Raw genomic sequence first — 24,049 nt, 5'->3', positions numbered from 1 at the left:
CAGCTCATCACAAACAGTGTTGTCACCTCTGAGACGTGTTTCCAACCAACTGCTGAAAGTCCTGATGTGTTCACATGTAATCCAGTCGTCGCACTACTCCGGGTGTTTGGAGTGCAGACTGTTCTTGTGTTAATCGACATACGGGGTCACCAAGGTAGAGTTCTGTAGAACTGTGTAGTGTGCTTGAGACCAAGAATGCCCGTCCCTGCATATTATTGAGTCTGCTCCTAGCATGCCTTTTCCAGTCAGTCTCCCCTCATACCGCGGTTTAGGGAGACCTATCTTCTTAAGGCCAGGAATGAAGTCAACACAAAACCCAATGACATCCTCTGTTTGATGGCCCATGGAGATGCTTCCTTCTGGCCTAGTGCGATTACGGACATATTTCCTTAGGACTCCCATGAACCTCTCAAAGGGGAACATATTGTGTAGAAATACGGGCCCCAGAATGACAATCTCGTCGACTAGATGAACTAGGACGTGCGTCATGATATTGAAGAAGGATGGTGGGAACACCAGCTCGGAACTGACAAGACATTGCGCCACATCACTCCTTAGCCTTGGTATGATTTCTGGATCGATCACCTTCTGAGAGATTGCATTGAGGAATGCACATAGCTTCACAATGGCTAATCGGACGTTTTCGGTAGAAGCCCCCTCAATGCAACCGGAAGCAGTTGCGTCATAATCACGTGGCAGTCATGAGACTTTAGGTTCTGAAACTTTTTCTCTGGCATATTTATTATTCCATTTATATTCGACGAGAAGCCAGTCGGGACCTTCATACTGAGCAGGCATTCAAAGAAGATTTCTTTCTCTTCTTACATAAGAGCGTAGCTGGCAGGACCTTCATACTGCTTCGGAGGCATGCCGTCTTTTTCGTGCAAACGTTGCCGGTGCTCCCGTGCCTCAGGTGTATCTTTTGTCTTCCCATACACGCCCAAGAAGCCTAGCAGGTTCAAGCAAAGGATCTTCGTCACGTGCATCACGTCTATTGAAGAGCGGACATCTAGGTCTTTCCAGTACGGTAGGTCCCAAAATATAGATTTCTTCTTCCACATGGGTGCGTGTCCCTCAGCGTCATTCAGAACAGCTAGTCCGCCGGGACCCTTTCCAAAGATTACATGTAAATCATTGACCATAGCAAGTACGTGATCACCGGTACGCATGGCGGGCTTCTTCCGGTGATCTGCCTCGCTTTTAAAATGCTTGCCTTTCTTTCGACATTGATGGTTGGTCGGAAGAAATCGACGATGGCCCAGGTACACATTCTTCCTGCATTTGTCTAGGTATATACTTTCAGTGTCATCTAAACAGTGCGTGCATGCGTGGTATCCCTTGTTTGTCTGTCCTGAAAGGTTACTAAGAGCGGGCCAATCGTTGATGGTTACAAACAGCAACGCGTGCAGGTTAAATTCCTCCTGTTTGTGCTCATCCCACGTACGTACACCGTTTCCATTCCACAGCTGTAAAAGTTCTTCAACTAATGGCCTTAGGTACACATCAATGTCGTTGCCGGGTTGCTTAGGGCCTTGGATGAGAACTGGCATCATAATGAACTTCCGCTTCATGCACATCCAAGGAGGAAGGTTATACATACATAGAGTCACGGGCCAGGTGCTGTGATTGCTGCTCTGCTCCCCGAAAGGATTAATGCCATCCATGCTTAAACCAAACCATACGTTCCTTGGGTCACCTGCAAACTCAGCCCAGTACTTCTCTTGATTTTTCTCCAATGCGACCCGTCAGCGGGTGCTCTCAGCTTCCCGTCTTTCTTACGGTCCTCACTGTGCCATCGCATCAACTTTGCATGCTCTTCGTTTCTGAACAGACGTTTCAACCGTGGTATTATAGGAGCATACCACATCACCTTCGCAGGACCCCTCTTCCTGGGGGGCTCGCCGTCAACATCACCAGGGTCATCTCATCTGATCTTATACCGCAATGCACCGCATACCGGGCATGCGTTCAGATCCTTGTACGCACCGCGGTAGAGGATGCAGTCATTAATTAGGGCATGCATGTATCTTCTGCACCTCCAATCCTAGAGTGCATACGACCTTCTTTGCTGCGTATGTACTGTCGGGCAATTCGTTATCCTTTGGAAGCTTCTTCTTCAATATTTTCAATAGCTTCTCAAATCCTTTGTCAGGCACAGCATTCTCTGCCTTCCACTGCAGCAATTCCAGTATGGTACCGAGCTTTGTGTTGCCATCTTCGCAATTGGGGTACAACCCTTTTTTGTGATCCTCTAACATGCGATCGAACTTCAGCTTCTCCTTTTGACTTTCGCATTGCGTCCTTGCATCGACAATGACCGGCGGAGATCATCATCATCGGGCACTGGTTCCTCTTGATCTTCAGCAGCTTCCCCCGTTGCAGCATCATTGGGCACATCGTCTGGTTCCTCTTGATCTTCAGCAGCTTCCCCCGTTGCAGCATCACCGTATTAAGGGGGCACATAGTTGTCACCGTCCTCTTCTTCTTCGCCGTCTTCCATCATAACCCCTATTTCTCCGTGCCTCGTCCAAACATTATAGTGTGGCATGAAACCCTTGTAAATCAGGTGGGTGTGAAGGATTTTCCAGTCAGAGTAAGACTTCGTATTCCCACATTTAGGGCATGGACAACACATAAAACCATTTTGCTTGTTTGCCTCAGCCACTTTGAGAAAATCATGCACGCCCTTAATGTACTCGGAGGTGTGTCTGTCACCGTACATCCATTGCCGGTTCATCTGCGTACATTATATATAATTAAGTGTGTCAAAAACCATTACAGAACATCATGAATAGATAATTAAGTGACCAAATTAATAGAAGTTCATCATCACATTAAAACCAAAGTACATACATAGTTCTCATCTAACAACATATAGCTCTCCAGAGCATCTAATTAATTAAACCATACATTGAAACTATGTAAAACATTTCAATGCGAAAACAAATGCGATCATAATCGTAACCAAGGTAACAATTGATCCAACGGCATAATAATACCAAGCCTCGGAATGAATGGCATATTTTCTAATCTTTCTAATCTTCAAGCGCATTGCATCCGTCTTTATCTTGTGATCATCGACGACATCCGCAACATGCAACTCCAATATCATCTTCTACTCCTCAATTTTTTTTATTTTTTCCTTCAAGAAATTGTTTTCTTCTTCAACTAAATTTAACCTCTCGACAATAGGGTCGGTTGGAATTTCCGATTCACATACCTCCTAGATAAATAAAATCTATGTCACGTTGGTCGGCATAATTTTCATAAACAATAAATGAACCAATAGTTATAAAGATAATATATACCACATCCGAATCATAGACAGGACGAGGGACGACGGGGGTGGATACCAAAACCATCGCACTATATAATAACAAGCAATAAAATAGTAAGAAAATTAGACAAGTATCTATCTAAAGTAAGAATTTTATTCTTTCAGAAAGAAGATAAGAACAAGAGGCTCACCACGGTGGTGCCGGCGACGAGATCGGCGCGAGTGATCGACAGCGGTGAAGACGGGAATGGGACGTGACGGGCCGCTAAACCTAGACAAATCTCGAGGAAAATGGAGCTTTGAGGTCGAGCTTCGAGACGAGAAAGCTTAACTAGTGTGGCTCGGGCATTTCATCGAACACCTCATGTGCATAGGAGGTGAGGTAGAGCACCACAAAGCCCTCCCCTTGCCGGCCAGAGAAAAACAGAGCACTGGAGTGCTCTGCTCGCGGGAGAGGGGTATATATAGGCACCTCATTGGTCCCGGTTCGTGGCATGAACCGGGACTAAAGGGCAGCCTGTGGTCCCGGTTCAAGCCACCAACCGGGACCAATGGTGGTGGGCCAGGAGCGAGGCCCATTGGTCCCGGTTCGTCCCACCAACCGGGACCAAAGGAGCCAAACGAACCGGGACCAATGCCCCCACGAGGCCCGGCAGGCCCCTGGCCTCACGAACCAGGACCAGTGCCCCCATGGGTCCCGGTTCTGGACTGAACCGGGACTAATGGGCTGACCCGGCCTGAACCAAAGCCCTCTTTTCTACTAGTGGAGCTTCTCTTTACACCCTTTGTCCTTCCAATACAAGATTGGTGAATCATCACCCCATTGACATGTCGATATTCCACGAAATCTGAAGAAATAATTTCCACCAAAAAGATCTAACGTAAAAGGAATTTGTTTGCCTTAGCTCACAATCGTGTTGCAAAGTCAACTGTAAGAACTGAGCATTGTTTCCTAGCTACATTTGGTGGTCTGAGAGAGCATTATTACAGCGGGATTGGCAAGAATGATTCTTGTTATGTGTATACCAATGCACGGCCATGAGTGCATGCATAGTACCAGTACATTCAGTAATCACATGGCCAAGGATTAACTAAAGCAACTCCACGAGGCGTTAAAGCTGAATTATGTCTACATATATGAGGTAATAGATGAGATCGATTACACAATTATATCCTACCAAACCACTTCACAGGCTACACCATGAAAAAGTAGAAGAACCTACATGCTACATAGAGTGTCCATTTCAGCATTAACCGCATTAAATACCCCGACATACAAATAGAAGCATTGAAGGCATCTCTGCTCCTCAACGGGCCGAATTTTACTCTAGATACCTGCAAAGAATCACGTTCATCAGTTATAATAATTTGTACTAGTCACTCACGGAATCCGACGAAGCTATATGTCACAGATTAGTAAATATCAACTTCATGATTGTGGAAATTATAAATATCCAAATCTGAATAATCTCGCCATCATTACACATGACCAACATTACAAACGTGATACGAAAATAAAATAGCACAACTTCAACCTCTATGGTTAATATGTTCCCATGTGTTTTTGCTGCATAACTACATACGTAGAAAAACTATAAGATTATTGACTCGGTAGCCCCATTAGAGGGAAACCTATACTTCCTATATTGCCAAGAAATTGAAGATGTAATTTGTTTGTTATTCGCACATGAGAGACTCACAGAGTAGGAGTGTAGTGACCAAGACAAAAGGATATACACATAGTAAGAAGATAAATTTACCCCACCTGTTCAGCCAACAAGCACATTGGCAAATCTTGCATGTTCACAGTTTCAGATCGACCCGTTTCCACCCAAGTCCTTTACCTACAACGAAACGAAGCACAATAAATCAATGGAAAAACAAGGAGAATCTGGACCAATCAGAAAGAGTACAGTAAATGAAGCCACATCCACTGACATCTGGAAGGAAAAATAATAATAATCCTTAACCAAGACATGTTAAGATGGTTTAGATGTTCAGCAGAGAATGTGTACCTGTTATATTCATCAAACAAAATATGCCAAGATTGAGTCACTTAAAAGATGAGCATTACTTTGTATTATTCAAATTCAAGAAAAAAATGTTTTGAGTGGATGATAAATATAACGGTAAATCAAGATAAATGTCATCTAACAAGGAAATGTATTGAATGGAAAAAACATTACAAGCTTTAAGCTTCCATATGTCCCAACCGATTACCTATTTCACAAAAAACATAACGGGTTTTATGCTTCCATATGTCCCAATTGATTACCTATCTCACATATCAGATGGTTTTCTCTATATTCTTTTAGAGCAGTGGTTGGCAATCACCATTTCATGGGAAACAAATGCGGAAAAGATTGGTAACATGAACACATACACAGTTTAGTAATGACCTTGGAACAATAGCTATAGTTGTATTTTTTGCTAGATTTAATTTAGATTAGTAATACTAGTATAATTAATTACATTGCTAATTTTCCAAACGATCACTAGACTGACAAAATATAAACAATACAAGTTATAACAATATATGTAATCGATCATGTACATTCGGAAAATAACAGCAAACACATAGCTATAGTAATGTGAATAAATCATGTTTGTACACACACAAGGTACGAAGGCCTTACCCGCAGTATAGAAATTTCTGTATGGATGAAGGATCTTGTAAGACCAGCAATTTCTTTTAGTAAATCTGCTAAACTGCAGGGACTCAAGTTGGAGCAAGAAGTCACTGATGTACGTAGACAGAACAATCACAACTCGTCATACCCCACCATCGCCACATTTTTGTGGTCAACATGCATTGTCTGTGGAAACAGCCCACCAGCTGAATGGTCTTCTGTAACAGCACCCATCCAACAACACCATCACAGTTTGATTTTTTCTTCCATAATTTGATGCTTGGTTTTGAACAAACTGCGAAGCCAAAGGCAACAATCATCATCAGTCCGCACCAGCGGAAAGGAGTAGCAATCGGTACGACGGGCGGCTTCCGGCTTCCCAATCACACAGAGTCTGCCTTTCAACATCAAATGCAAGGATGTCACCTTGTGCAAACAACCAGTAAATTGTATTGCGAATGAGGATACTGGGCCTGAACTTAACAATCACATCTTTAATTGTCGTCGAAACAATATCTCCCCATACACCAGAAATCGATTCATAGAGGCAAGCCAATGCTCCTGTGTATCCACCGCATGTCAAAACCAATTTAAACTGGCTCAAGAAGCAATCACCATGCACATGCCCATCTTCAGTGTCAGAGCACAACACCGCGGCTTGCCAGAGCCACACACTATCCCGGTTGGGATTGCAGAGCCCTGGTGGAAAAGGCACGCGGTGCTGCTGGCCAGTGAGGGGATCCCATACGACAACCATATGCCCACGCTCGTGGATAAGGACGGCAAGGCCATGGCGGCAGCCAAGGAAGTCCCAACGGTTGTATGGATCGCTGCTCTTGGGCACAGAGAAGCGCGTGACAGGGATGTCATTGGGCCTCATGCCCAGAAGAGGCATGAAGTTGTATCTTGTGTGGGTACTCTCTGCAAAGAAGCCCAACAGAGGAGGCTCCCGGTGGTGTTTCCGGAAGCGGGTCAGGAACTGTGGGTCAGAGAGGATGCGACGCCAGCGCGTGCAGACGAGGAAGGCGCGGGGGAGGATCTCCTCGAGAAGGTTCTCATTGTCCAGCAGCATCGAGGTGGAACTAGTAGTACTTCCATCGTGCTCCACGGACAAGGGCTCAGCCGGCGTTGTGGAACACCGCCACCAATTTGCATCCACACCTCCCGTGTTAGGAATAGGTTCAAAATGCACTAATCAGTGGACTGATTTATTAAATAAATACATCTAATCTATCCAGTGGAGCAATTTCTTTCCGTCAATTTGTGTTTCAGAAATAATCCAACATACAACGAGCATATACATAATACATTTCCCTCTTTGACACAAAAACATATACAAACTCTGTCTTTTTTGTCTTAAAATGTAAGTAATAATCAATGGAGTGTTGATCTTACCGCTGAGGAATCTGAGCAGAAGGATCCATGATGTATCTATCTCCTCCCCCTTTCCTCAACTGTCTCCATTAATGATGGGGTTTAGTTGAGGAAAAAATAATCTAGGGTTTTCGGGAAGAGAAAAAAAGAAGCGAAAGAAAATAAATTACTAGAAGGTGGAGAAGGAGAGGAAGGAGAAGGGTGGCCTGACCTCGAACCGTCGGTGGCGGCTGCCGGAGACGGGGCGGCCGGGGTGAGGTCACCGGCAGCACCGCTCCTTCCGCTGTCTTCGCCCGGGTGGAAGTAGGAAATGCGCTTCAATACTCCAGCAATCGTGCGGCTTATCAAGAGCCGATAATGGCTCAGCCCAATCCGATAGTATGGATACGTGAAACATAGGCCCAGAAGGTTTCCCACTAAACATAGGCCCAAAACATACTTCCCGCTGTTTTTTTTTTTTTTTTTTTTTTTTTTTTTTTTGCAATGGCAACATCTATAAAGTCCAACCAATCCATGATGCGTACTTATACTCCTTTTATCAAAAAGGAGTATACTCCTAGTATGCGTATGCGTAGGAGTATATCTACTAAAAGAAACCTTTGCTTTAAAATTAATAAGTTTACTACAAAAACCTATACATAGAATTTTCTTTACAAAAAAAGAAAGATTGACACCATCACGAACTCGGCTTGCGGAGATTGCTTCTTCTCCGGGAATGTAGTTCTGATGGCTACGGCCTACGGAGAAAGAGTCTTCAATTGATAATTGTTGAAATTGATTGCCTCAATGTGCGAAATGATGTGGGAGATGAGAAAATAAAGGTAAATCAATGTAGGCGACATTCTCCACGACATTAAAAATTTGACCGGATGTTTCTGGGATTCAAGCTTTATGCACAACATTGTGCGCTAAGGGCATCTCCACACCATCATGTATTCGAACGCTATAAGAATTTTTTTCGCTAATTATCGCTAGCGTCTGGGTTAGAGCCCCTCTCTTCAACGCCAATCGCGATCTACAGGTGTTACTCCAACGCAAATCTGGGCTAGCCCCTATCTCTCCAATGCAGAGGCGCTAAAAAAGGGAAAAAGCCTGTTGATCGCAAAGCTCATGATAGCACTCACTGCCTATCAAATATACGCTTGCGGGGAAAATACTCACGAAGCACCCTGCGATTCGTTAGGCATGGATACAAACCAAATTCCTGAGATTGGATGCGAATTGGACAAAAAAGCCAGGAAATAATCCCTAGCGCATGCGTACATGCCCTAAGAGCATCTACGGACTTGGCAAATCCAGCCCCATGTACATCTGTGGACGTGCTCGGCCGCATCCGCTGGCAGCAAGCCCCAGGAAACTTCTAAGCTTAGACACATTTTTTACGATCCTTGACAGCAACTATTTTTGTACGATCAGTAGACACACTCTCTCCAGATATGCCATGTCCCAAGTACTCATTATCCTTGAGTATTTGAGACATTTTTTTGAGGTGCTCTACACGCTTTTCCATGTTATTGATGTAGACTAAAATGTCATCAAAGAAAACCAAGACAAACATCCTTAAGAAGGGTGCAAGCGCGCTATTCACTAGTGCTGGAAAGGTTTCTGGTGCATTGGTTAATCCAAATGATGTTACCACATATTCATAATGGCAAATATGTGTGTTGAAAGCCATTTTTGCAATATCTTGTTCCCCCTATCTAATTTGGTGGTAGCCACATCTAAGTGAATCTTGATAAAGATGCAAGCCCCATGAAAATCATCTAGCAAGTCCTCAATGACTGGGATAAGGAATTTGTTTTTAATTGTTTGTGTATTTCATTCCTATAGTTATTACAGAATCCCCAAGTTCCATCTTGTTTTCACACTAGAATAATAGATAGAAGTAAGGACTAGAGCTAGCTCTTATAGTTGATGCATCAATTATATCATGCACAATCCTTTCCATGACATTTCTCTTATGGTGTGGTAACCTGTAGGCCCTTTAATTTACTATCTTTGCCCCTGGTTGGAGAGGGATGTTGTGACCACATCTCCTTTTGGAAGGTAGACCTTGAGGATCAGACAATATTTCTGAAAAAGCAGAAAGTAATAACTGAAATTCAGGTGGAACTGTCAATTCAGTGTTATTTGAATTATCTGTCTCTTTGATCAGTAGCGCAACTCCACAAGTGTTTTCAGTTGTTTTTGCAAATTTGTAGTTGGGACCACTTCAACACTACTTCGTAGTGACTTATCTTTCAGTGTGATCTTCTTATTTTATGACAGAGTAACTTGCATAGTCATTAGGGCTAAATTTTATTCCACTAGACTATAAGCACAAACCCAACAACTCCTAGTACGAGGTCGTAGCCCTAGAGAGGCAAGGCTCCGAAAGTGGAATTGAATGTTTCTCCCTGAATCAAATAGGAATAATTGGGGCTGGAAATTCAGTCCATAATTCTCCTCCATTAGGAACCAACACCTTTAATTTCTTATTGGGTTTAAGTGGCAACTTTTACTGTCATAGCAGGTCTTATGAAGGTTGATGTGCTGCCAGTGTCAACCAAAGCAATGGATTGTACTTCCCCAAAGTCAACTAACGCATAAAGGCATATTTGGAAGTTTTTAAAGACTTGAGGGCATGCATTGACACCTGTAAGGAGTCATCGAGTAATTCGTTTACGGGTGCCTCTTCCTCTTTATACTCACTGACAATGTTGATACTTTACGGTTGATGTGTTTTGATTACAGCAATTTGATTCTTTCGAGCAATCCTTGAACTTGTAGCAAATGCCTTCCAATTGCTTGTTTGTAAGAATTTTTAGGAGCAGATGAAGGAGCTGGAAGTTTAGAAACTTCAAAGGTCCCTTGTTTTCTCATAGGTGTACTAGCAGGAGGGTTATAATTCCTTTCGACATGTATAGCTAGCTCCATTTGTCTGACCATCCACGTGGCATCTTGCATATCTTTGGGTTTATGGCATTGTAACTTGTAAGTGAGCTTGAATATAATCACACAGTCCAACTATAAAGAATTTTTTAAATACTCATTAGGTAGGGGGAGGGGGTATCTCTTCCCATCAGATTCAGCACTCTAACAAATTGTGATATATATGTCGAAATTGTTTCTGTTTGGGTGAGACCATGGAAGGATTTCAGATTATCCCACATTGAGCTTTCAGAAAACCTATCTCCCAAGTATCTGCAAAATCTGTGCCATGGCAGAGTTTGTACTGAATAACTAGTACCTCCCCACCATGGTACTGCAGGGTCTTCGAGGTAGGATGCTCCTAGTTCAGCCCTTTGGTCCAAGGGAGTTGTAGCATTGTCAAAATACTGCTCTCTGTTTTGGTCCAAAGGGGTTCTAGAATTGTCAAAATAGTGCTCTATGTTTTGGATCTAATTTTCAGATTTGACATAAACTTTGCCCTTATATCATTTGGACTGTGGCTTCTTCCCTTGTGCCAATTTTCAGACTTGTCATCCTCAGAGATATGTTGTAAGAGATTTTTGCAATATTTTCTTGCTCATTGCTTGACAAGGTGATCCATTCAGTTCTCCAACAGTATTATCCAAAGTTCCGATCAAAACATTTTTGCCCCGTAAGTCTTGATCAGAAAAGAATTTATCCTTGCTTGAGAGTGGCGTTTTGGCTTCTAGGTGTAGATACACCTGTTATGAAATATGTATAGAAAACACATTTCAAAATGTTAAAAAAATTCGAGGAAAAAAACTACGCGTACATTCGGACAAAGACAAAAATTCGGTGAAAAATGACAGTTTTTGTGGCATGTATAAAAAGGATAAAAATTTGCCTCGTGAATAGCTGTAATCAAGCATCGAAAATTGTCTTTCTTACACAAGCCACAAAAAATGTCCTTTTTCATCGAAACTTGGTGCATGCACATATAATATCCAGATTTACACACGGGAATTTTTTCGTCCTTTGGACTAAATTTCTGAGACAGTATACTGTAAGGTAGCGAAATTCTTGTGACTGATGCAGTAAACTCAGTAAATTCTTGTCGATATATAGCATGCTGCTTTTGCAAAGTTTGCACATCTTGCGGAAGTGGCTGAAGTTCAAGAAGTTTAGTGCTCCCAGATTCAGTTGATTTCTCCATCGGAACAGGGGAGCGTTCAGGGAGGGTTTTACAACAAGATTTATACCTTGTTACCTTGCTGGCAAGAGATCCACTGTACCAGGGAGGGGATTTTACAATAACAAAGGCTGCAACCAGGCCTCATAGAACAGATCCAACCACCGCCGATCGCCGATACCAATGCCACCGCATAGCTAAGGCACACCAAACAGGGAAGGTGGGATCAGCTAGAGGTGCTTAGGAAACTACCCCCACGTCTGTCCTGCACCGGGACAAATCACCGTTGCCAGTGCCACCAAGAACTCACCGCCACCGGAATTGGTGCCCTATTTCAGTACACTGTCAAGGAACTCTCTTTTTTTGCGGGGGTTTTCGCGGGTGCACTGCCCTGCCGAGAAACTTGAAGCTCTGATTACCATTTGTCAGTTTTAGTCTAATAACTGACCAAACACTTAAGTAAACATGAGAAGTAGCAGCTTTGATGAGTGGATCAAATCGTAAATCTGAGAGCTAATACGAGTACGCCTATAGGACGTAACAACGGTGGCTAGTGTTCAACTCAATACAAGGAAAGCTACCTGCCCAAATCCAGAATGGTGGCGTTATAGCCTTACAACCATAACAAGCGTAGAAAAGCAGCTAAAAGCAAATAACAGTAGTTGCTTTGCTGGAAAGTAAACAGTCAGCAAGAGGGATAACAACCGTTAGATGGATGATCTACGTCGTGGGTTGAAGCTCACCAGTAAAGCGGTAAGGAGAGCAAGGAGCCGTTGGATGCAGATCAGACGCCAACCGTGACATCCAGACGATCATGAAAATGGTAAGTGTTGAATTCTTCAGATGCAAGTCTCGATTTGTACAGATCCTGACACGGCCACGTTGTGAGTTGCAGCCTCTTGGTGTACACACACACACACACGCAGCGTGTTGGGAATGGGATTGGGATGAATCCTGAAGCAGCAATAGCAAAAAACAAACAGTAGTCATTGGACTGATTTCTTAAAATCAATGTGGTTGCAAACACATCAAATGTACTCAATAGTCTAATTTATTCAATCAATGTGTGCTTCAAAACATCCAACACACAAAAGAAACGGAAATTAGGTGATTCCAGGTGGAGATTTATTTGCAACCGGGCAAACATCTTCCTCACAAATCGGGCGTGGAGCATGTGCCCATACCTCTTTATAATAAAGTGTATGATAGGGAGTCCTTTTTAAAAATACGTCGTCCACGTCAAACAAGAGCCTAGGTCTCCTGAATAATAAAGCTTCGCAGCACAAACCACCAGACGATTGTAGCGGTTGTGATACAACAGAAGGGCGCAACCAAGTAAAGGTAAAAGATTGGGTTATTCCATTGTTTTTCCGGTTTTTTCTGTTTTTGTTTTTTCAATGATTTTTCACCAATTTTCTCTGTTTCTTTATGGGTTTTTTATTTAATTCATTTTTTCTTTGGTTTTTCTTTCGTTTTCTTTCTTTGTTTTAGATTTTCACCGGCCTATTTTTCTTTACTTCTACGGTTTTGTTTGGTTCTTTCACAATTCTCATCGTCTTTTTGTTTTCTCTCGGGTTTCACTGTTTTCTCATACACATTTTTAGTATATATCCAATGCATTTTTAATACACGTCTAATAATTTTCAAATACAAGATTATATATTTAAATAGTACATGTTCAACATGTTTTCGATACACATTTAACATTTTTCAAATGCTTGGCTAACATTTTTGAAATACTTGTTTAATTTTTTAAAATGCTTGGCTTAAAAAATTAAATATAAAATTAATATTTTTTAATACATGGTGAACATATTTTCTATACATTTCACATTTTCAAATCCTTCATTGGCATTTTTTAAATACTTCTTTAACTTTTTTTTCAAATGTTTGGATTAACTTTTAGTACATGTTCAACTTTTTTCACACACATTACATATATTTTGTATACATGAAAAATATTTTCAAATGGTTGTTTAATGGTTTCTTTAAATGTTGTATGTAAAATGTTTTTCTAATTTTTTCAGAATATTTAGAATAATAAACAAAACTAAAAAATATATATAAATGAAAACAAAAGGGTTAAAAAGACCGAGGTTGTGCTTGAAGGAAATATGCCCTAGAGGCAATAATAAAAGTTATTATTTATTTCCTTATTTCATGATAAATGTTTATTATTCATGCTAGAATTGTATTAACCGGAAACATGACACATGTGTGAATACATAGACAAACAGAGTGTCACTAGTATGCGTCTACTTGACTAGCTCGTTGATCAAAGATGGTTATGTTTCCTAGCCATTGACATGAGTTGTCATTTGATTAACGGGATCACATCATTAGGACAATGATATGATTGACTTGACCCATTCCGTTAGCTTAGCACACGATCGTTTAGTATGTTGCTATTGCTTTCTTCATGACTTATACATGTTCCTATGACTATGAGATTACGCAACTCCCGTTTACCGGAGGAACACTTTGTGTGCTACCAAACGTCACAACGTAACTGGGTGATTATAAAGGTGCTCTACAGGTGTCTCCGAAGGTACTTGTTGGGTTGGCGTATTTCAAGATTAGGATTTGTCACTCCGATTGTCGGAGAGGTATCTCTGGGCCCACTCGGTAATGCATATCACTTAAGCCTTGCAAGCATTGCAATTAATGAGTTAGTTGCGGGATGATGTATTACGAAACGAGTAAAGAGACTTGCCGGTAACGAGATTGAACTAGGTATTGAGATACCGACGATCGAATCTCGGGCAAGTAACATACCGATGACAAAGGGAACAACGTATGTTGTTATGCGGTCTGACCGATAAAGATCTTCGTAGAATATGTGGGAGCCAATATGAGCATCCAGGTTCCGCTATTGGTTATTGACAGGAGAAGTGTCTCGGTCATGTCTACATAGTTCTCGAACCCGTAGGGTCCGCACGCTTAAAGTTAGATGACGGTTATATTATGAGTTTATGTGTTTTGATGTACCGAAGGAGTTCGGAGTCCCGGATGAGATCGGGGACATGACGAGGAGTCTCGAAATGGCCGAGACGTAAAGATCGATATATTGGACGACTATATTCGGACTTCGAAAAGGTTCCGAGTGATTCGGGTATTTATCGGAGTACCGGAGAGTTACGGGAATTCGCCGGGGAGAAGTATTGGGCCTTATTGGTGACAGACCTACTGCAGGAGCAGATGCAGACGTCATGAACGTTTGGCTAGCTCAATATGATGACTACTTGATAGTTTAGTGCACCATGCTTAACGGCTTAGAATCGGGACTCCAAAGACGTTTTGAACGTCATGGACCATATGAGATGTTTCAGGAGTTGAAGTTAATATTTCAAGAAAATACCCGAGTTGAGAGATATGTAGTCTCCAACAAGTTCTATAGCTAAAAGATAGAGGAGAATAGCTCAAGAAGTGAGCATGTGCTCAGATTGTCTGGGTACTACAATCGCTTGAATCAAGTGGGAGTTAATCTTCCAGATAAAATAGTGATTGACAGAATTCTCTAGTCACCATCACCAAGTTAGTAGAACTTCGTGATGAACTATAGTATGTAAGGGATGACGAAAGTAATTCCCGAGCTCTTCGCGATGCTGAAATCGACGAAGGTAGAAATCAAGAAAGAGCATCAAGTGTTGATGGTTAACAAGACCACTAGTTTCAAGAAAAGGGCAAAGGGATAGAAGAGGAACTTCAAGAAGAACGGCAAGCAAGTTGCTACTCAAGTGAAGAAGCCCAAGTCTGTACCTAAGCCTGAGACTAAGTGCTTCTACTGCAAAGGGACTGGTCACTGGAAGCAGAACTGCCCCAAGTATTTGGCGGATAAGAAGGATGGCAAAGTGAGCAAAGGTATATTTGATATAGAGATTATTGATGTGTATTTTACTAGTGTTCGTAGCAACCCCTCGGTATTTGATACTGGTTCAGTTGCTAAGAGTAGTAACTCGAAACGGGAGTTGCAGAATGAACAGAGACTAGTTAAGGGTAAGGTGACGATGTGTGTTGGAAGTGGTTCCAAGATTGATGTGATCATCATCGCACAATCCATATAACTTTCGGGATTAGTGTCGAACCTAAATTTGGTGTTTGCATTGAGCATGAATATGATTTGATCATGTTAATTGCAATACGGTTATTCATTTAAGTTAGAGAATAATTGTTGTTCTGTTTACATGAATAAAACCTTATATGGTTACACACCCAATGAAAATGGTTCATTGGATCTCGATCGTAGTGATACACATATTCATAATATTGAAGCCAAAAGATGCAAAGTTAATAATGATGTGCAACTTATTTGTGGCACCGCCGTTTAGGTCATATTGGTGTAAAGCGCATGAAGAAACTCCATGCTGATGGACTTTTGGAACCACTTGATTATGAATCACTTGGTACTTGCGAACTGTGCCTCATGGGCAAGATGACTAAAACGCCGTTCTCCGGAACTATGGAGAGAGCAACAGATTTGTTGGAAATCATACATACAGATGTATGTGGTCCGATGAATGTTGAGGCTCGCAGCGGGTATCGTTATTTTCTGACCTTCACAGATGATTTGAGCAGATATGGGTATATCTACTTGATGAAACATAAGTCTGAAACATTTGAAAAGTTCAGACAATTTCAGAGTGAAGTGGAAAATCATCGTGACAAGAAAATAAGGTTTCTACGATTTGATCGCGGAGACAAATATTTGAGTTACGAGTTTGGTCTTCAATCAAAACAATGTGGAATAGTTTCACAAATTCGTGCCACCTGGAACACCACAGCATAATGGTGTGTCCGAACGTCATAACCGTACTTTATTGGATATAGTGCAATCTATGATGTTTCTTACCGATTTACCACTATCGTTTTGGGGTTATGCATTAAAGACAGCTGCATCCACGTTAAAAAGGGCACCGTCTAAGTCCGTTGAGATGACACAATATGAACTGTGGTTTGGCAAGAAACCAAAGTTGTCGTTTCTTAAAGTTTGGGGTTGTGATGCTTATATGAAAAAGTTTCATCCTGATAAGCTCAAACCCAAATCGGAGAAATATGTCTTCATAGGATACCCAAAGGAGACTGTTGGGTACACCTTCTATCACAAATCCGAAGGCAAGACTTTTGTTGCTAAATTCGGAATCTTTCTGAAGAAGGAGTTTCTCTCGAAAGAAGTGAGTGGGAGGAAAGTAGAACTTGATGAGGTAACTGTACCTGCTCCCTTATTGGAAAGTAGTTCATCACAGAAATCTGTTCCTGTGACTCCTACACCAATTAGTGAGGAAGCTAATGATGATGATCATGTTACTTTAGATCAAGTTACTACCGAACCTCGTAGGTCAACCAGAATGAAATCCGCACCAGAGTGGTACGGTAATCCAGTTCTGGAGGTCATGTTACTTCACCATGACGAACCTTCGAACTATGAGGAAGCGATGATGAGCCCAGATTCCACAAAATGGCTTGAGGCCATGAAATCTGAGATGGGATCCATGTATGAGAACAAAGTGTGGACTTTGGTTGACTTGCCCGGTGATCGGCAAGCCATAGAAAATAAATGGATCCTCAAGAGGAAGATGGACGCTGATAGTAGTGTTACTATCTACAAAGCTAGACTTGTCGCAAAAAGGTTTTCGACAAGTTCAAGGTGTTGACTACGATGAGAGTTTCTCACTCGTATCTATGCTTAAGTCTGTCCGAATCATGTTAGCAATTGCCGCATTTTATGAAATCTGGCAAATGGATAAACAAAACTGCATTCCTTAATGGATTTATTAAAGAAGAGTTGTATATGATGCAACCAAAAGGTTTTGTCAATCCTAAAGGTGCTAACAAAATATGCAAGCTCCAGCGATCCATCTATGAACTGGTGCAAGCATCTCGGAGTTGGAATATACGCTTTGATAAGTTGATCAAAGGATATAGTTTTATACACACATGCGGTGAAGCCTGTATTTACAAGAAAGTGAGTGGGAGCACTACAGCATTTCTGATAACATTTCTGATAAGTATATGTGAATGACATATTGTTGATCGGAAATAATGTAGAATTATTCTGCAAAGCATAAAGGAGTGTTTGAAATGAGTTTTTCAAAGAAAGACCTCGGTGAAGCTGCTTACATATTGAGCATCAAGATCTATAGAGATAGATCAAGACGTTTGATAAGTTTTTTCAATGAGTACATACCTTAACAAGATTTTGAAGTAGTTCAAAATGGAATAGTCAAAGAAAGAGTTCTTGCCTGTGTCACAAGGTGTGAAATTGAGTAAGACTCAAAGCCCGACCACGGCAGAAGATAGAAAGAGAATGAAAGTCATTCCCTATGCCTCAGCCATAGGTTCTATAAAGTATGCCATGCTGTGTACCAGATCTATTGTATACCCTACACTGATTTTGGCAAGGGAGTACAAGAGTGATCTAGGAGTAGATCACTGGATAGCGGTCAAAATTTTCCTTGGTGGAATAAGGATATGTTTCTCGATTATGGAAGTGACAAAAGGTTCGTCGTAAAGGGTTACGTCGATGCAAGTTTTTACACTAATCTAGATGACTCTAAGTCTCGGTCTAGATACATATTGAAAGTGGGAGCAATTAGCTAGAGTAGCTCCGTGCAGAGCATTGTAGACATAGAAATTTGCAAAATACTTACGGATCTGAATGTGACAGACCCGTTGACTAAACTTATCTCGCAATCAAAACATGATCACACCTTAGTACTTTTTGGGTGTTAATCACATAGCGATGTGAACTAGATTATTGACTCTAGGAAACCCTTTGGGTGTTGGTCACATGACGATGTGAACTATGGGTGTTAATCACATGGTGATGTGAACTATTGATGTTAAATCACATGGCGATGTGAACTAGATTATTGACTCTAGTGCAAGTGGGAGACTGAAGGAAATATGCCATAGAGGCAATAATAAAAGTTATTATTTATTTCCTTATTTCATGATAAATGTTTATTATTCATGCTAGAATTGTATTAACCGGAAACATGATACATGTGTGAATACATAGACAAACAGAGTGTCACTAGTATGCCTCTACTTGACTAGCTCGTTGATCAAAGATGGTTATGTTTCCTAGCCATTGACATGAGTTGTCATTTGATTAACGGGATCACATCATTAGGAGAATGATGTGATTGACTTGACCCATTCCGTTACCTTAGCACACGATCGTTTAGTATGTTGCTATTGCTTTCTTCATGACTTATACATGTTCCTATGACTATGAGATTATGCAACTCCCGTTTACCGGAGGAACACTTTGTGTGCTACCAAACGTCACAACGTAACTGGGTGACTATAAAGGTGCTCTACAGGTGTCTCCGAAGATACTTGTTGGGTTGGCGTATTTCAAGATTAGGATTTGTCACTCCGATTGTCGGAGAGGTATCTCTGGGCCCACTCGGTAATGCATATCACTTAAGCCTTGCAAGCATTGCAACTAATGAGTTAGTTGCGGGATGATGTATTATGGAACGAGTAAAGAGACTTGCTAGTAACGAGATTGAACTAGGTATTGAGATACCGACGATCGAATCTCGGGCAAGTAACATACCGATGACAAAGGGAACAACGTATGTTGTTATGCGGTCTGACCGATAAAGATCTTCGTAGAATATGTGGGAGCCAATATGAGCATCCAGGTTCCGCTATTGGTTATTGACAGGAGAAGTGTCTCGGTCATGTCTACATAGTTCTCGAACCCGTAGGGTCCGCACGCTTAAAGTTAGATGACGGTTATATTATGAGTTTATGTGTTTTGATGTACCGAAGGAGTTCGGAGTCCCGGATGAGATCGGGGACATGACGAGGAGTCTCGAAATGGCCGAGACGTAAAGATCGATATATTGGACGACTATATTCGGACTTCGGAAAGGTTCCGAGTGATTCGGGTATTTATCGGAGTACCGGAGAGTTACGGGAATTCGCCGGGGAGAAGTATTGGGCCTTATTGGGCCATACGGGAATAGGGGAGAGAGGCCAAAAGGAAGGAGGCGCGCGCACCCCCTCTGGTCCGAATTGGACAAGGGGTGCAGCCCCCTTTTCCTTCTCCCTCTCCCCCTCTTTCCTTCTCTCCTACTCCAACAAGGAAAGGAGGAGTCCTACTCCCGGTGGGAGTAGGACTCCCCCCTTGGTGCGCCCTCCTCCTTGGCCGGCCGCCTCCCCCCTTGCTCCTTTATATACGGGGGCAGGGGGCACCCCCATAGACACAACAATTGATCTCTTGATCTTTTAGCAGTGTGCGGTGCCCCCCTCCACCATAGTCCACCTCGATAATACTGTAGCGGTGCTTAGGCGAAGCCCTGCGTCGGTAGAACATCATCATCGTCACCACGCCGTCGTGCTGACGGGACTCTCCCTCAAAGCTCGGCTGGATCGGAGTTCGAGGGACGTCATCGAGCTGAACGTGTGCTGAACTCGGAGGTGCCGTGCGTTCGGTACTTGATCGGTCGGATCGTGAAGACGTACGACTACATCAACCGCGTTGTGCTAACGCTTCCGCTTTCGGTCTACGAGGGTACGTGGACAACACTCTCCCCTCTCGTTGCTATGCATCACCATGATCTTGCATGTGCGTAGGAAATTTTTGAAATTTCTACGTTCCCCAACAGTGCTACCGCGCGTTTGGGCTGGCCCATCTAGCATCCGACAAATAGGGGGGGAAACCCTATTGGATGCTCGCTACGGCAAAGCGAAATCACTAATTAAGAAGTACTGGTTGCAAAGAACACTCCACCTTCCCAGGTCACAACAAGTGGCGCACATGGAGCGCGCTACTTGTCGCAACCTGGGAGTTTTTCCTTTTTTCGTAGATCCGTTTATTCACAATGTTTTATCTCTTAAACTGTACGTCCAAAACTCAAACCGTTTTCACCATTGGATTCCTCGCGTCGAGATCTTCAAAACTAGATCCCATGTTGATAGGTTTTGACGAACTTTTTTTTCATGAAAAAAACCAGACGAAAAAACCAAACCGGGAGCACGGTTTCTTCCCTTTCTGAAAGAGGCACGCCCGTGCCTCTCGCGAAATCACAACAGTGCCTCTTGTGAAAGTAAAACCGTAACTCTTGTGGAAGGAAAAAAACAGAAAACGCGTTTTTTTTCCTTTTCGAAAGAGGCATGCCCATGACTCTTGCGAAAGCACAACCGTGCCTCTGGAAAAAGCAAAACCGTGACTCTCACGAAAGAAAAAAAAAAACAGAAAACGCGTTTTTTTCTCTCTTTCCGACAGGCACGGCCGTGATTCTCGCTAGAGCACAACCGTGCCTCTCACGGAAGCAAAACCGTGACTCTCGCAAAAGAAAAAAACAGAAAACGCGTTTTGTTTTACCCTTTCCGAGAGGCACGGCCGTGACTCTCGCGAAAGCAGAACCGTGCCTCTCGTGGAAGTAAAACCGTGACTCTCGCGAAAGAAAATAAAAACAGAAAATGCGTTTTTTTTGTTTCCGAAAGGCACAGCCGTGACTCTCGCTAAAGCATAACCGCGCCTTTCGCGGAAGAAAAACCGTGACTTTTCATGAAAAAAAAAGAAAACGCGTTTTTTCGCATAATTTTTTTTTCTTTGGTCGAAAAGCTAAGGAAGACCCGGGGAAAACCAAAACGTCGAAAGAACCCGGGGAAAAAAACCGTTTAAAAAGCCGAAAACGCGTGCGGAAAAATAAAAACAACAAAATCTGAAGGAAGTGTCCAGAGCGCGACATGTGATGAATGGCTGAGAGCGCGCCAAGTGGCGCTGATCGTTGCGAGGCTCCCGAAGGAGCGCTCGTTAACTAGTTGCTCTCGCGGCGAAGTGTCGGGCGATCGAACAGCTAAGCGAGCGACAAAACATGGGCCGGCCCACTTCCAGATATACACAGTCCGTCCAAAAGGTTCCCTAAACCGGGTTTTTGCTTGTTTTGATTCTTTTCTGGTTTTTCAGCTTTCTATTATTTTTCTTTTAGTATTTTCAGTTTGCTTTTTCGTTTTTTCTGTTTCTTTTTCTTTTTCTTTTTCTCATCCTTGTTTTCAAGTTTATTTTCCTTTTTCAAAAAGTGTCCAGAATTTTGAAAAATGATTACATTTACACATTTTTGTTAAAAATATATGAAAATGTTTCCTGTTTTCAAATTCTGTTTCAAATGAAGAAAATTCGAAAAAGATGAGAATCTCAAAAATTTGTTTCTTATTTTCAAAATTTGTACAGAAATATCAAAAAATGTCCTAATTTGCAGATTTTGTTTATTTTTGGAAAAAATATTCGGAATCTTACTTTTGTTCTGAAAATTTGTTTGGAATGTTAATTTTTGTTCTCATTCTTTTCAAATTTTGTCCATGTTTTCAAAAGTTTGGAGTTGAAAAATTGTTCGGTATGTTAATTTTTGTTCTCATTGTTGTTCGTGTTTTAAAAATTGTTCGGAATCTTATTTTTGTTCTACAAATTGGTTCAGAATGTTAATTTTTGTTCTCATGTTTTCAAATTTTGGTCATGTTGTGTTTGTGTTTTCAAAAGTTTGGAGTTCAAAATTTGTTTGGAATGTTAATTTTTGTTCTAATTTTTGAAAAATTTGTTCAATTTTCTTTGAAAATGTTCATGTTTTCCAATTTTGTCCACATCAGCTATGTGCCACGTCGTTGTAAGTTGTCCACGTCATCAAATAGATCCGACATGTAAAAACGATTTCTCCTTCCATTACCGGTGTCCAGAACCAACCGAGGACCAGCCAATCTCCGGATCTGCAATGTATGTTCTCTCCTCTTCCCACCAAAAGGACTCTTCTCCTGCCTTTTCCTCAACTTTAATCTCCTTATAACTGTAATCCACTATGAAGCATCATGGACAAATTCACTACAAAGGAGGGAGATTCCTTCTATAATTGACTAGGCAGTCGAAAAGCACAGAGGCGGCTCGTCTTACCTTCATTCTTAATCAGCCCGTCGCCACCGGAATCGAACTCTCGTGCGCACTACCTCATCGCGCGATGTCTCACAATCACACCATGCCTGCCCGGCGCTGCTGCACGCCCGCAGCGCATCGGCGGCACCCGCGGCGCTTCGCCGTTGCCCCGCATCGGCTTCGCCTGGACTGCGCTACCACGCACCCGCAGCGAGTAACCGGCAACAACAACGCCTTCCTGGTGCCTCACATCGGCTTCTCTTCTCCACCTCAGGCCGCCACCCTCAAGCGCCCATTTACGACCACGAGGACACCCTCCACGCCGGGATGCGAGGTACCCATAACAAAATCCCGATCCGATCAATTGCCGCACTTCGCTTACCATCATCAGCCCATCGCTCTGTTGCAGGATTGAAGATCAGCTGTGAGACGACTGACATGGAGGAAGAGCAGGAGCGAGTGCGCGGGCTTCCTGCCGGACCTGCTGCATCTGGTCTGCGGCCACCTCCCTCTCGCCGATGCACCGGCGCTGTCTGCAGGCACTGTCGCTGGTGCGTGTTCCAAGTATACCCGGCTGACGCGGCGCCATCAGCTGCTACAACATCTTCGCCGGACCGTCCGCATCGGATTCGCCCGGCCGGGACAGCCCTCCACACCCACCCCGCGCAATCGTCGCAGCTCCACCAAGGAGAGCCCCTCCTTCCTTGCTCCGGCGTGGTGCCCGACAAGCCAGCTAGTGTGGCTGCAGTCGAGGAGGAAAAATAGGTGCTCTGCTCTCTTCGTTCTCACGCTCTGCTTGCCTCAGGTAAGTAGAGTAATTTAATTTCACCTACATGGATAACTCGACCTTGTGGTGTAGGTATAAATCTGCCTCAACGATTCAGGAGAGTTTGGGATGGGGAATTGGAGATACAGAGGGAGGAGGAAGTAGCAGGGGTGATGCTCCGAGGATGAGAGAGAGAGAGAGAGAGAGAGAGAGAGAGAGAGAGAGAGAGAGTTCAGAGACTAATCAACGCCTGCTCACACACACACACACACACACACACTTACTGGTGGTCCCGGGGCCACCAGCCATCTCACCGAGCTCTCTCATACTGAATCGCAGCTCACCTGATAGCTGGATCCTGCACAATCGTCTGGGTTGCAAGACCAGGCGACTCGATGTCCGCCGACGTAGCCCGAGGCGTGACACACGACCAGAGAGGAAGTACTAGAATTAAGATGAGGTTATTAAAGCTAATGAAATGGGATATCTCATTTCTTGCCTATATTTTTTCCAAGTAAGAAATGGTTGGGATCCATCTCCGTGGCCCATACGAGTATACGATGACTCATCTCACCTTACCTTATCAAGGTTAAATTTTCATGCCTTTATTAGGTTCTTTCGTACTCAACTGCTTTTTCTTAAGTTTGTGCATTTGCTGTTCTATTTGTTCCATGCTTGAGGGCTAGAAATATTGTTATATTCATTTCCATAGCCATTAGCCTCTTTAGTCCTAGAACGTTTATAGTTTTTATAGATAATTTTTCTTTTGCAGATAAAATTTATGTCATTGCTTCTCGAGCAGGAACATGCTATTTCAACTAATTTGGTTTCTCAAGACTTTTAGTACCAGTCAGTGATTACTGAATGGCTCAAATGTCCAAACATACTTTCCTATTCATTCACTATGTACACATTTTTCTTCAATCTACAAGTCCCGCAGCAACGCGCGGGGTATTATCTAGTTACCACAGTGGCTATGGACTAGCTTCCCTGGCGTGAGGAGAAGAGTTCAATCTGTTGCCCACAAATTTCATTTTTA

General features: G+C 42.6%; 1 protein-coding gene across 1 annotated transcript; it reads left to right on the top strand.

Annotated features, from left to right (window-relative positions):
• Positions 1–22,249: 22,249 nt before the first annotated feature.
• LOC123140691 (uncharacterized) lies at positions 22,250–23,735 on the top strand. Its single transcript, XM_044559978.1, has 2 exons — positions 22,250–22,578; positions 22,654–23,735. Exons 1-2 carry the CDS (start codon positions 22,572–22,574, stop codon positions 23,007–23,009), a joined length of 363 nt encoding a protein of 120 aa, XP_044415913.1. The 5' UTR covers positions 22,250–22,571; the 3' UTR covers positions 23,010–23,735.
• Positions 23,736–24,049: the final 314 nt, after the last annotated feature.

The sequence above is a fragment of the Triticum aestivum genome, chromosome 6D (assembly GCF_018294505.1).
Source record: "Triticum aestivum cultivar Chinese Spring chromosome 6D, IWGSC CS RefSeq v2.1, whole genome shotgun sequence".
Lineage (NCBI taxonomy): Eukaryota > Viridiplantae > Streptophyta > Magnoliopsida > Poales > Poaceae > Triticum > Triticum aestivum.
Note: the sequence above shows the minus strand (reverse complement) of the source record. Positions and strands in the feature narration are given on the sequence as shown.